This window comes from Poeciliopsis prolifica, unplaced genomic scaffold (genome assembly GCF_027474105.1).
Source record: "Poeciliopsis prolifica strain line A6 unplaced genomic scaffold, Auburn_PproV2 SCAFFOLD015, whole genome shotgun sequence".
NCBI lineage: Eukaryota > Metazoa > Chordata > Actinopteri > Cyprinodontiformes > Poeciliidae > Poeciliopsis > Poeciliopsis prolifica.
The window spans coordinates 8,633,024-8,648,008 of record NW_026562390.1 but is presented as its reverse complement, the minus strand read 5'-3'; the positions used below and the strand labels follow the sequence as shown (position 1 = coordinate 8,648,008).

At 38.4% G+C, this 14,985-nt stretch overlaps 1 protein-coding gene across 4 annotated transcripts in view; it reads left to right on the top strand.

The window, feature by feature from the left end:
- The window catches only part of unc5cb (unc-5 netrin receptor Cb), a 139,587-nt gene that overhangs the window by 109,937 nt on the left and 14,665 nt on the right, over positions 1 to 14,985 (top strand). The window contains exons 6-9 of one of the 4 annotated variants that reach the window (XM_055040135.1): positions 1,383 to 1,550; positions 1,798 to 1,962; positions 6,662 to 6,718; positions 13,754 to 13,945. In XM_055040135.1, coding sequence (XP_054896110.1) covers positions 1,383 to 1,550; positions 1,798 to 1,962; positions 6,662 to 6,718; positions 13,754 to 13,945 — 582 coding nt within the window. The remainder of the gene's footprint in view (positions 1 to 1,382; positions 1,551 to 1,797; positions 1,963 to 6,661; positions 6,719 to 13,753; positions 13,946 to 14,985) is intronic. The other 3 variants (XM_055040138.1, XM_055040136.1, XM_055040139.1) reach the window with 3 other exon arrangements.

Sequence of the window (14,985 nt, the reverse complement as noted above, 5' to 3'; positions counted from 1 at the left end):
AACTGAGATGGATTTGCAGTATTTCCAATCCAACTCACAAAAAGGACACTTGGAAGAGGCGATGACAACAAAATCTGGGTTTGGAGAGAGACAATGAGCGAAGGAGAGAAGATGGAGCTCTAATCCCCCGTAGGAAAGAAAAAAAAAAAAGACAGCACAGAAATCTTGGCTCTCCTTCAAGACCAATGTTTTCAGGAGGGGGTTTTCCACTCACCATGTCACATTTGAAAGTTGTTGGCTCCGAGGGGCCCGGTTTCACCATCTCAAATGCCACAGACTTGTTCTCAGCCACAAGCCCTGGTGTCACTCTGCACTGGATTTAGCTGCCGACAGAGATGGATGAGGGAGGTAAGAGAGGCATTAGGAGGAATCAGTGAATGGAAAAGGCAGCAACTGGACCAAAATTGACACGCTGGCCGGATCAGATAGTAATCACCCAAGATGTCATCGCCCACATGCAAAATCTGAACAAAAAAACATGTTATGTCACTTGCACATGACTGGACATGGGCTTTCTAGTAGGGGATTCTTTTAGCTCACAAAAACAACCTAATATTTCAGAGAAAATACTCTTATTTAATGTTAAATTGATATCTATTTTTTAACCTTAAAGGAGACTACAGCATATTTTCTGCTAAAGCAAAGTATCAATGTATCATGTCTAATGAATGCAGAGTGGTAGAAAGATACTGTGATGGTCAAAAAAGAGTCACAAATATGTGGGTCATACTTTTTACTCATAAGTAATATCATCTTTGTAGCTTTCAGTAGTGCTGTTACAATTACACTGTATTTCCATGATACCATGCAGACCCTATTAGGACGATGCTACCGATTTATGTGAAAGCAGATACTGCTCTGCAGCAATTTAATCATTCAAAATTATTATGGAGTTGATATTTTATAATACCTTTAGCATCCTACATTACGAATTAGCTAAATGAGCACAGCTTTGATTGATCTGTGTAGCGTAAGTAGACCTTTATATTAACATTTCCAAAAGACTGCCGACATTCTGTAATCTAGCATAATCCAGCATAGATTTGGACTTTAACCTCCTAACTGTCTTGAGGACATTGGTGTCCTCGTACAACCATTGTCTGATATGAAAACATTTTTCGGGCGAAAGACAGCTCAGCCTGAATGAAGAGTCTAGGTTTTTGTAGAAAATATATCTAGAATCTTCTTAATCCTTTGTGCTTCCAGTCTCTATTTTATCAACTACTAATCATTGATTAGTAGTTAATGATTAATTATCTCTATCTCTCACTTTAGTTACCAGATGACTCTTATTTTTTTCTTTTTTTTTTTTTTGCTTTGTTATAGACTTGTTAATGTGTTCATGGTCCTGAGTTGAAGCTTCTTTTAACCTTTTTTTTCAGTAAATGGTGGATGGTCAACATGGACAGAGTGGTCAGTGTGTAACAGCCGCTGTGGCCGTGGTTACCAGAAACGAACGCGCAGCTGTACCAACCCTGCCCCACTGAACGGAGGTTCAATCTGTGAAGGACAGGGCATCCAAAAGCTGCCATGCAATCCTCTGTGCCCAGGTATGGCAACAAAACCACAAAAACAAAACGAAACGAAACAACCACCTATTACTGGGTTTGAAAAGGGTTCAGTAACATGATGCATAACATGATGCAACTTGTGCTTGCATATTGTGTCTCCATACTTACATGTACCTATTCTCGCTGTTTCAATCAAATCCAATCACCCACTCATGCGCTCATTTGTCTCCATCTTCCTCATTTCACTCATTCAACCCTCATCCATGTCCTGTCTGCTGTGTGATAGTGGATGGCCTGTGGACAGAGTGGAGTAAGTGGTCCACCTGTGGGACAGAGTGCACCCACTACAGGAGGAGGGAATGCAGCGCCCCGGCACCCAAAAACGGAGGGAAGGACTGTGAGGGCGTGGTGCTCCAGTCTAAGAACTGCACCGACGGGCTGTGCATGCAGAGTGAGTACCCATACCAATCCTGTGCTACTCTCTCTGAACCCGCCGATCCAGAAGAATCTCTTCGCCTTTTGACCACAAGTTTCTGCTGTGCTCTTTCATCGCCATGTGTTTCACACCCACATATAACACTTTCGCCTTGTCTATCACTCAGCTTTTCTTCACCTCACTCAGAAAAACAAGAGCAGACGCTGGAAAGCCTCTGTCTTTATCTGTCTCATTTTATTCACACTTTTTTCCCCAAAAATACAGAGCTTCAACCAGGGAGAACATATGGTGGTATCCTGTAGTTTACATGCATATCATCAAACACCTTTATTGGTTCATTTGAGCTGTTCTTTTACCCGCATGGATTAATTACCAGAAACTTCACTTAATTTAATAAAACAAGAACTTTATTTACAATTTTGAACTCATTCAGAATTTTCTCTGTTCCCCACAAGGGATCGAATTACACATTCAGAGCCAAATATATGCACAGAAAGTACTAGGCTTTTCCTCGTTCTTTCTTTCTTGTGAAAGTTAAATAGTTTAAAAATGTTTATCAGTTTTAAGCTTTGTGAGCCAAACTTACAAATAGCCCTAATTAGGGGACTAAACTGGGACTCTTTTTTGATGCTGTTGCCAATCCTAGTATTAATTTGTACATTTAAATGGAGGTGGCAAAACCCAGAATAAAGTTCATTTATTCTTGGACTAACAAGAACCTAGAACAGTTTAAGACTTTAAGTCCATACTTGGGGGGGATATAGGAAATGACATTTTCAGCATTACTCATTCTCCCTTTAAATTTTTGACCAGTCATACAACAAAAAAGATGGTGAAAACCTCTAAACCAGGGAACACACACAGCTCGACTGCACATAAGAAATACATATCGCATACAGCAAAAAGCGAATGGAGACAACAACATGGCAAGAAACATGTAAATAATTGGAATACAGATCATAGATTGAGAACAAATCAGGAGCATAAATACTGGGAAGGTAATTTGTGGAGTGGGAGCAGGCGAGATAGATTAAATGAACATGGAACAGTTACGCTTAATGAGGAAATGACAAAACACCAGCAAACACAGGGAGAATGTCCCGATCAGACCAACAGTGTCTAAATAAAACGACCAAATGCCAAAGTCTTAAGAAATACAATAAAAGTGAACAGGAACAGATGTGAAAGATACTTGAGAGGAACTGAGCTATTAAAGCCAAACAGAGCCTACAAACTAAAAACTGAACCAAAACTACATACATTTGGGTGAATGTAGTTGTAAATTTTTTAACCATGTTACAAATTCTTATTTTTAACAATCATTAATGTTGAATGTTTTGTCATCATTCCACCGTGGGAAAAGAGTGGCTTCAATAAATCTGTAAAAGCCCAGAATGAACTACATTGATACCCCTGATAATACACGTATATCTCTGACCAGAACTGTATATGTAATTTTGAGCTGTGCTCTGGGAAGTTCTGGCACACACTGTATTTAGGCTTCCTCTGAAATATTCATTTACTGGTCTTACTGTGCTGATGTTGACAAAACAACAGATAAAGGCCAGTTTGTGTTGAAGCTAGACCTTTTTTTTCTCGCAAGCAGAGAATTATTTACTTGTGCCGTTTCTGCCAGGAAGTTAAAAACAGCCGCACGGTTTGCCTAATCAAACAATCCTGCTCCCACTTATTTATAACACATTCACAGATTGAAATCATGAATTTATAGCTTTGATGTGTGTGAGTTTACGACATGGCTGGGCCGACATAGGGTGAAGTATTTGGCCCCTTTGGCTTCGTCTGAGTAAATGATCTTTGCCATCTTTTCTTCAACAACAAGAGGAAGGGGATGAGCTGTGGAGAGAGGCAAATGCCGCACAGAAACTGAGTTAGACCCTGTCGAGTTTTATAAAACTCTTTTGCAATAAACATCTTTGGAGGTGTTAGATCCAATCACTGTCACTTGCGCCTTCATCATGTGTAAACCTATTACAGATGGTGATTGTGACACTAATTATATAACAGAGGCTCAGCTGCTAGGTGTCTTAAATTTAATAGAGCTGGCAAACACTTTGTGCAGCTTCTGTTGCACCACATTGTAAAAGGCTACTAGTTGTAATGCATCATAAGTTAGAGTCAACGTTATATTACTAATCGAAGTCCATATTTATTAAGTAAATAAATGTGTCTGGAGAGCATGAGGCCAGGAAGTGTCGTATTCAGAGAGTGGATTACAAGAATGCATTAGCTGATTTTGTTGAGCATTATACGTTGCTTTGCAGAAGCACTCCTGTCCCTGGAACTTTTAATAAATATTTTGTCACATTAAAACTTCAGACTCCATATTTCTTTTATTTGGATATAAAGTACATTGGACATTTCAGGGTTGAAATTGTGGAGACGTTTTATGGGGGAGATGCAGAGATCCATAGCTCATGTGGGAGAATCAGATAGCAGGACAACTATCAGTCATGGATTCCACAAATATGGGATCCATTGAGTAACAAGTTTGTGATTCTAATTTTAAAAGAAAAAAAATCAGTGAAAGAAAGTGTAAGGCTGTGAATGTGTTTTTTGCTTCAGCATAACAACCTATGTTAACCCAACTCTCACCTGCCCTTGTTCTCGCCCGACTCAGCTCCACCTGTCCCAAAAGCATTAGTTCTTGGAGAATTGATGGCGAGTTTGCCGAGAATATAAAGCTATAATGATATAGATTCAGGATCATTTCAGAGATTGATTTTTTTTGGAAGCTAAGAGGCCAGAGCCACTTACGCCAATGCTAACGACCATTTCCACAAGCATTTAGGAGAACGGCCCATTATCTGAAAGCTCATGTTATGGCAAATATGATTGGGAATGGAAGTTGTGTGCAATCCGAACTCACCTCGGACGGTTGATTTGCTCCCTGCAGTCCAGAGCTGGAATCTGAGCAAACACGTGTCTGTGGATTTCGTTGCAGTTTGATCTTATTTTCTGATGTTTGAATTTATTTAAATCACTTCAATTGCAGGCCATCACAGAGCTCTGCCTGAAGGAATCTGATCTGACCGGAGCTGAAACAGGGCCTGATGTTTCAGGCAGCCATAACTCCTCACTGTAGAAACACAACTAACCCCAGTCAAAAAGGAAAGAGTTGTGTGATAATTTACTTTGCAGCTTGTTTATTGCATTTTGACAGTCAGGGAGTTTTGGGTGTTACATTTACTAAAGTGAAATATTGCAAAATTGATCCAGAAAGGTTGCACTCTCCACATTCAGAGAAAACCTTTGGATTTCTAACTTGTTCAGCTACCACAGTTCACCATGGGTGACCCGTCTGTGTTTGGCTCTTCCCCTGTGGTCTGTGTTTCTGAATTCATATGGTGTTTGCCGAGCCTCTGGTTACCCGATCGCAGACATGACATTTTCTTGACATATCGATCTACAGAACAGGGAAATCCAGACACCAAGGGCGCACGCTTTATTGCTGTGAGACAAGACGGCACAATCACGATGCCACGCTTGAGTTCTGCTATTTACACTTTGTCGTGAAGGTCTTGATCAAATTGTCTCTGGATTGTTGGTTTCACATAGATTAATAAGTAGCAGAGGCTGAAATTAACCTTTTGAATTTTTCAATAATGGCTCTTTTCGCAGACAAAAGAACAAAGTAGGCCTCCAAGATTGGAAAATTGTCAAGCTAAAGGAGTAATGTTCAACACTCACATTGATTACCTGTGCTATGATCCCAACTTCCTTCCTGGATCTATAAGTAGAGTAAAAAAAGGATTTTTTTCTCTGTCTGGATCTGCTTGTTTTCCTCTGGAGCCCATCCACTAAAGAAGCTATTATGCTGGTTTTCCAGTACTCTGTCTGGATGTATGGAAACTCCACAGGATGGGTTCAGAAGGGGCATCCGGTTACTGTCGCCTCCCGCTTGCTCCAACCCTGCATCCCCAACGCCTGATTGCATGCACCGACCTCATCTATTACATCATTGATTTTCCTGTCAGTCCACTTGTCTTCCTGTGGCACTCTCCCTCTCCAATAAGAATTTCATTGTTTGTGTAGTTGTTTATGGATGTCTCAGGGAGACTGAATATTATGTGTGCTTGTGCGCTGGCTCTGCCTTTCAGTCTGGCCCTGGCCAAAGCTTCTAAAATACCACAGGAGCCAGAAAATCTTTTATGTCGAAGATTTCCTAAATCTCCCAATCGCACGTGTTCAATTTTTCTAATCGCTGTCTTTCAGCTTTCTCCTCTTTCCGCTTTCTTAACATAATCATTCCTTTTATCTCGTGCACTAAAGTCTCCATCCACCTTCCAGTGACAGATGCAAGGCTGTAGGTTCTATTGACTCTGTTGGAGCTCGTACTTTATCAGACCCTCCATTCCCCTTACCTGCCAGCATCTGTCCTGCTGCTGCCGAAGCACTAAGCCCACTTGATGGATTGTGCCGCTTCCTCAGAGAGCCTCCATGTTCTCCCCCTGTTTTCCCTTCATTCATCTCTATACAGCATGCACGGATACGGCAAGGGGGGGTGGGGAGCAAAATCAAGAACGATCACATCCCTGTGTCATCGCTCTTGCTCATGGGTTTGTCGCTGTCTCATTTGTTGAGTTAGTTTTTCTGTTTGAAATTTGATTTTCATCATCCCTCTTTCTTTGCCCTCCCACCTTACCTCTCACACCCTCCTCCCCATCCACAACCTTTTCTTTCTTTTTTTTTAAAGGTTCCTTATATCAGAAGTCTACAGAGGCTAATGACGAGGGTGATTTTGGAAATTCATGTGAGTTGTTGTTTACTTTTGTCATTTAATTTCTTTTTTTTTCTTGTTGTTTGCTCTTATTCCCATGCATGTATATGTCTGTCTCCACCTTTGGTTTTGTTTTTGTTGGTGTTTTTGTTTTTTTGTTTTTTTTCATAAGCAGCTTATGAACAAACTGTATTTGTCACTACAGCCAAACAAATTTGACATTGAAAATATAATAAATGATAATACATTTTATTTGAAGGCACCTTTGAAAGCACTCAATATCACTGAACAAGAAAGTCAAATTAAAGCACAAATATAATTTAGTAAGCAGTATTTTTAAAGATTTCACTGCACTAAAATACAAATAAAACACTAAAGACAAGTCTGCAAATTTGCAGTAAAATCTTTAAAAAATACTGCTTACCAAATTATATTTGTGTTCTAATTGTATCATCACTACTTAATTTCTACAATACCATCATAATACACCAGCAAACAAGCTATCTATTGTTTTTTTCTTTATCTTTAAAGTAAATCGGTAAGTAAAAATGTAAGTATTAAAGAAGTATCAAAGCATCACTTAAAATTTATAACTAATAATAGTTCAATAAATATTGGGCCACAATAAAAAATATGTATTTTATAATATCAACAATTCTTTTATTGTTGATATTTATCAATAATATTTATCACAACAGTTGCCATCGGTTTGGGTAAATGAGACTTTCTCAATGAGAGAATAGACTTAAAAATCTTGTTCAGTCAGAATTAATGAAATATTTGCTAGCAATATTGTAATGATATGTTTTACTGTTGATGCGCAGATCTAATTTGTTCTGCTTCACACTGGCCTAAACTGCTGTGGGTGATCTCAGAGATGGCATATATTTGGCATATCCAAATTGATGAATCGTGACCTTTGCATCGAAATGCATGCAGTCCATTCACCTATATTATTTTTTGATAAATGAGGACCAGAAGGGGGGAAAACAACCAGGTTTCCCTTTGTCTTTCCAAAGCAGAAACTCTCCCAGATACTAAAACCTGTTTTTCAAGATTTAGTAAAACAATGCTTTTTTGAAACACTACCATCTTCAGGTTTTTTGGTTTCTCACTGCCTGCACTGAGCAGTACATCGGATTTCAACTTTAAGGCTGCATGTGTACTTACTAGACAGTTTGAGTTACACTTCATTAGTGGTGGATAGAAACCATTTTTCCCTTTAGAACTGCTTTAATTTTATGTGGCATAGATTGAAAAAAATCTCCAGTCGGATGATAATTTCTCAGAGATTTCGGTCCACATTGATATAATCAGATCACCCAGTCGATGTAAATGTATTGCCTCCATGCCCATGATGCCAGAGTGCAGTGAACTTGCTCTCGTGTCATGATTCAATGAACAATTTCAAAGTAATTTGAGGTTTGCAATATGGGATTGATACACTATTACATAGTCAGCAACAGTACTCATTTGTTATTAAAAGGATTCAGACAGTGCTGAGATTACTACTCCAATAGGAGCAGTCTCATACAAAGCAGCTTTCATTGAAATGTTACAGCTAAAATCAAGACTGGTTGGATTAGGAAATGTTATTCTGATCTGTTATTGTCCAACTTTGTTGAGCCAGCATGCATTTAGCCTCAGTTTAACTTGGCATGATAGTTAGTGTGCATCTACATTGAGGATACCTAGGTGGGCATGAATTACTGTTTGAGCTACAGTGATTCTCACTTGACATCCAAAAAGGAGTTTTCTGCCACAGAGCTGTCATTTGCCGAATAATTTTTATAGGGGTTTGTGCACAAAAATCTCAGTAGATCAGCATATTCTGAAATACTCCGACCAGCCCGAATGCAACAATAGCCACCAGAATTCTCTTTTTTCTCATTGCTCAGCTTGAACTTTTGCAAGCCGTCTTCATCACATTCAGCAGCGGCTGGTTGATTCTGGTTGAAACACCATTTGCGTTACCAAGAAGTAAAATATATGTATCAAGTTTATGTGGCTTGGAAATGTGTGCCTCTTATTTAGGCACGTTTAGCTCTTATTTAGAGCCATATATGCTTCTAAGATTATACCGCTTTTGAAAAATGCTGTTTTTGTATTTGTAACTAAACAAAATCACTTAAAAAAGAATAAAACTAATAAATGCCACGGTCAAAGTCTGAATATTATGCAAATTGCCAGAAAGCTCAAGCCACAATTAGAATCCGGTCAATTCTCTGTATGAATAAACTATTTTCACACTTATTCATGTTTTATATCAAAGTTATGTCAAAGCACTCTGTATGTATTTGATCAACATCTTAAAAGTGCCAGAATATCATCAAAGCAATCTTGGTTGTGTATTTTCATTGTGGGTAGGATAGAAACACGTCAGAAAACAGAGCGCTCCTCTTGGTTTCCTCAGACTCTAAAAGTAGAATTGGGGGGAAATATTTTAGTTTTCAGGCGGCTCTCCTGTGGAACCAGCTCTCAGTTTTAGTTTGTGATGCAGACACTCAGTCGAGTTTATGACTAGGATTAAAACTTTCCTTTTGGATAAACATGATTATAGACTGGCTTTGACTCTCTTTAGCTATCTCTGCTATTATGATGCTGTATATTGAGGGTACTGGATGGATCTCTTTCAGTGTTTAACCTCTCTCTCCTAAATAAATCTTCCTGCAACCACCTATAGTCGCAGCTTTCGCTCAACGTATAAGCTTCACATCGGACAAAGAACTTCACTGTTTTGCTCTATTTCTCTTCTAGATGAAGCCACTAGAGGAACTAATACTGTCATTATATTTTTTTTTTTACTTTTCTTTAACATAGAAAATACTTCTGGGTCAGTGCTACATTGTTTATTTTTCCCCGTTTTTTGTATGTCTTCTCAAATCAGTTGTGGGAGAAGGCCGTTCACGCAGAGGAATTTTCCCTTCTGAGGTTTCCACATGCATGCTCAGTATGATGGATCGCTGCAAAGTTAGCAACACAATGCAGGCAACTTTCCACTATCAGCAATTTGATGAAGTCTGCTGGGTTTCCTTAGAAAGAAAAACACTTTTTAACCAATTTAAAGAATAAACTGAACTTGACAGCATTGTTTGACTTTTCTTTTTGTCTTAAGACAAGGTGCTGTCAATTGACACTAAATAAATAAACTGAATTGAATTCAAACATGGATAGTGTGTTCGGGGCTGTGCTGGCTCACTTAAAATCCTCTGCAGATGACTTCTTTTTCTTGCACAATAGAAAACGAACCTTTACACAGAGGGCTTAAGGAGAAATTTGGAACATTTTTTAATCAGTTGAGTTGTCAGATGTCTTACTAGAATCCTAGACCTTAATTAGGTTCTCAAGGCTAAGGGTCTTCACAGTTGTGAAGGAAAGAGCACAATTGGATTCAAGCTTTAAAAACTCTAACACTTAATTGTGGGGCTACTCTAAGTGTGAAATAATGAAGACTCTGAAAGCTGGAGATATATTTAAGGAAGGAGCTAAATGTTTTTTAGGTATCTGCTTTCTTAGTTCAAAGTCGGCAGCATCTCACTGTGCTGCAGCTACTGATAATTAAAACTGTCATTAGAAGAAACCTTATGTAACGTTTTATTATTAGATGTTAGCAAATTAAGTTCTGGCCCAAACAAAAGCATGAAGAAAATAATTGCAGATGAACAAGAGCTTTTTGACCTACAGATCAATATTCCCTTCTGTCTTTTGACATTTGCTGTAAAAAAAAATACAAAAAAAGATTAAAATGTTAATAAAATTCCCCTCAGTCTTAATAATGTAAGTTATTTAAGTAATTAAGATTGGATTTAAAGTAAGCCCAACTCCACTCTGACAGCAATGTGCAATAGGACCACTTCTAAAATCTCCCATCACACTTTTTTTTGTTGCAGTGTTTTATGCTTTTAAGTCTTTCTGTAAATCTGACTCTCCCTCCGTCTTTAAATCTTCTGCTCTTCACAGAAAATAGAGTGTTTAATAATCTGTTTCATTTTCACTCCTTGTATTTTTCCACTTCTGACAATAGCTCATGTTCAAAGGGACATATTAATCTGAGTGATACATTTTAATGCGTACACTTAGCAGGTTGCTGCATTTATCATCAAAGCGTGGATGGAAGATTGTTCGACTGAGGGAATATATGTTAAGCAACTGCAGGGAAGCTCTGCAGAGGGAGCGGAGTGAAATTACATTTTTAGACCTTCATCACTGGCGCCCTGCTCCGTTTTGTGTTTGTGACTCTGCGAGAGGAAAGATTAGAGCTCTGACATACATTAGGATGCATCTGGAAGAGGATGTTTTAGGCAAGGCTCAGTAGAGACGCCTATGTTACAAATATGCTTTCTAAGGAAGATACATTAATGTAATATAGACCGATGTGCTTTTTGCAGTACATAAAGTGTGTCTAATTATAGTCATTCAGGAAACTTAAACCTCTGCTGTAACACTTTCTTCTTCCTCATCCTCATACTGTGCATTAAATGCATTTTAAGTTTATAGCGACAAACTATGCACTACATTATGCTCTTTTTAGCCTTAGGTTAGTTCTGTCTAAAGCTAAAACCGTTTCCCAATTCATCATCTTGGAGTCACAAACATTTATCTTCTCAGTTGAATGTAGGTCTTGTCTTTATCTGGATGATGTAAGACATCTCGAGTCTGGATGGCGTCTATGCCAGCCTCTAAGAGATTCTATTGTCATATCGTATTATATTTAATGGCATCCATCTTCCTATCAACTCTAATCAGCTGCAGAAAAAATACCCATACAACATGATGCTGCCACCATCATGGCTCACAATGAGGATGTCATATGTTATATTTATGTGCAGAGTTGGCTTTAAGTCACACTTGAAGAGTTGCATAAAGTTCAGAAAGTCTGACTAGAGCACCTTTTACCGCATTTGCTGTGTCCTCTTGTGGCAAACTTGGAATTGGACTTTTCACCACTCTTCATGCAGGAAAGTCCAGATTTCTCCAGTGCGTGGCTGATTGTTGATCTGCCAACAAAGCTGTTCTTCTCCAAAGTTACTACAGGCTTTTTGACTCTGTCTTTTGATATATTTGCTGGTTTCCCTGACGCCAGCTGGTTGCAGTGGATTTTATTTAGGGGCATTAGAACAAATAGTTCTAAATACAAATGCATGCCACACTTTTCAGCTGTTCGATTATAAAATTCTATTTTCCTTGTAGTTGCAATTCTTTTCCAGTTTGTGTTGGTCTTTTACATAAAACACCAAATTAAGTCAAATGAAGTTTGAAATTGCAACTTGATAATCACTATAAATATGGTGCTTTAGAGTATGTAATTAGCAAACTTATGGCTTTCCCTTTTTCCCTCACAGCCTCTTCGCTCTTCTGCTTCATGCTTCTTTGTGAAACTGAGCACAAGAGACACATGAGTGCCATCTGCACACATGCTCCACCATCATGCATGTCTTCAAAGCCTTGTCTTTGGATTTATGGGTGACACTGCCATCTGCTGCATATTCAGCGCAATTTGCATAAGTGCTTATCCTAAAAATGGGTATCAAAATCCCCTTTGTTCTCTTATAAATAAGTATGCATTTGCATTCTTTTTGTTTGACTTTTTCAACAACCCTACAGCATGTAGGCCCTGCGCTGACATGCCAAACAATGCACGGACACATGCTCCCACAAGCCCCCCTGGTATTTCATTACCTCGAAAGAAGTGTTTCCCCCTCCTCATTTGTCAAGTTGTGACACTGAAGGACATTCTTCATAGAGCACCACAGAGTTCAGACTGTCAGTCAGCATCTAATAAAAGGCCTGATCTGTACTCACTGTCTGGCTCTAGCAGCTGCATATATATTCTTCCATGCCTGGGCAACTAATCACAGAGGTTTCTCCAGCTGGAAAATGGACAGAAAAATTCTGGGAGGCGGGCAGAGATGAAAGACAATTTGAGAAATCCAAGCAATGTCTAGATCTTATCTGCAGTGTTTAAGAACAAAGACGCAAACGGGCTCTGAACTTCAGCACGGAGCGCTGCGATTTGAAGATGAAATCCTGCACCACTATGTGTCCAAGAACTTTTGATCTTGCGTCTGAGCGTGATTCAGCCTGCCGCTGTGTTACGCCAGGGTGGCCGTGTATCTTAATTGTGTTGTTTCTCCAGTCTCTTATCATCATTATCTGATAATCATCAGCCACCCTCTACACGCCGTCATCAGCAGCCAGAGGAGCCTGTTCAGTGACAGACTGCTGCTTCCCAAGTGCCGGACCAATAGATTCAAGAACTCCTTTGTCCCCCACGCCTTCAGACTGTACAACTCCTCACTGGGGGGTCGGAGGTGACACAGGACAGAGGGAAGAAGGAGTAGTTTTTCTACAAATGTGAACTCCATATTTATCAGGCCAAACCATACAGTGCAATACCATATCACTGGTCAATCTATCGACCAAATTGCTATAATTTCCTTTTGTGTTGTATTTATATTCTTTGTTTTGTATTTAATTTGTATTTTTTTGTATTTTGTGTATGCTTACTGTGTGCCACATTTTTGCCTGTGAGCTGCTGGTAACTATAATTTCCTGAGGGAGTCTTCCCAAGGGATCAATAAAGTCAAGTCTAAGTCTAAGTCTAAGTCTAAGTTAATTATCATATTTATGAGGCCTTGTGAACAACATCCTCTCAAACACAGAACAGCTCCGTTTCTTTTAAGAAATATCCAGGTTTGACTTTGTAAAATTTCTGCCCTTTACCACTGGAGTAAAGACTTTAATTTGTTTGCTGTAAGAGCTATGTGTGTATTTGTTCCTTTGTAACATGTTTCGGATAGGGAATTATTTTTGCAAATATATGAATATAAAAAATACCAAATGGGGGGAAAAAAAAAACAAATTAGCTTTCCGCATGTATTTTCCTGTATTATGGCTGTTAATATCCGGCTCAATCCCAAGCCAGGATATTAGTCCACTGATAATGTCTTCATTGCGACTCCTGCATGTAGAAAGAGAAAGCCTAATCTTATTGATGCAAACTTATGAGCTCTTAAATGACTCTTCTCCTATCTGTATCCTATCTCTGCTTGCTCCCCTCTCCCCCAGTGGCTCCCAGTACAGATGACGTAGCCCTCTATGTGGGTATTGTCATCGCCGTGATTCTGTGCGTGGTTATCTCCGTCGTCGTGGCGCTCTTCATCTACAGGAAGAACCATCGGGAGTTCAGCTCCGACATCATCGATTCGTCTGCCCTGAACGGAGGCTTCCAACCGGTCAGCATCAAGACAGCACGCAAAGGTGGGTCAACTGGGGCATTAAGGTTTTTAATTTGTGGACATATGTGACAAAATAGGTACAACATGTGCAAATTATTGAAGATTTAGAAACAAATATTTTCTTTTTGATTATCTACATGCATAACTAATTACTCTCTTATGTAAAATTTGCATTTTCTTTTACATTTTCTTGTATTTTCTTGTTTTATTATGATTATTATTATTATTATTATATTGTAAATTAAATAATTAGCTTAGTACCTTAGCATGACAACCATACCAAAAATTAGTCAAAGTGAAAAAATATTAAAATTTAATTTTAATATTTATTTAAAAGAGCTCCCAATAAAAAAAAATTAAAAAATACATTACATCACTTTACCTTAAAGCATCACGTGAAATGATATTATGTAAGATTTTAGTCATGTTTCTTGATAAAAAATTAATGAATTCAATAAAATAGCCACAGGCCATAATATAGACATCTACTTTAGAGTTGGTAAAGGATTTGATTCAAAAATAGTATCGGCTTCTTACCAAACATTTCTATCATTACATTAGCAAAAAAAAAAAAAAAGTTGTTTTTAACATATCATTGAAGATCCACTGTTAGTACAAAAGCTTACATTCAAAAATAACACACAAGCCTTTTTTTTTACAAAGCCTTCAATTTTTTAAAAATCATGTCAGATTTATTTTTGTTTTTGTAATTGTCTGTGTTTTACATATTTTGACTTTTAAACAAACTCGGTAAACAACATTTAGTCGAAGGACAAGTGAACATTACAGCACATTAGATCAAGTTGTGTTAGCCTAAATGCTTTGAGAGACATCTGGAGTGGCTTATACTAACAGCCCATAGCATCCACCTTTAGAGGTTTGTTTGACCTGCATGCTCTAAAGTAGCAAACGTTTCTGTGATCATTTGAATGTAGATGTGCTCTTTGGACTACAGTTGATTGTGAACACTATGTTTATGTGAATGACATGCTATGATGATGTAAATATGTGACAGAAGGTTAAACTAGGACCTGTCTTTAAACCATAATTGGAGTCGCCTCT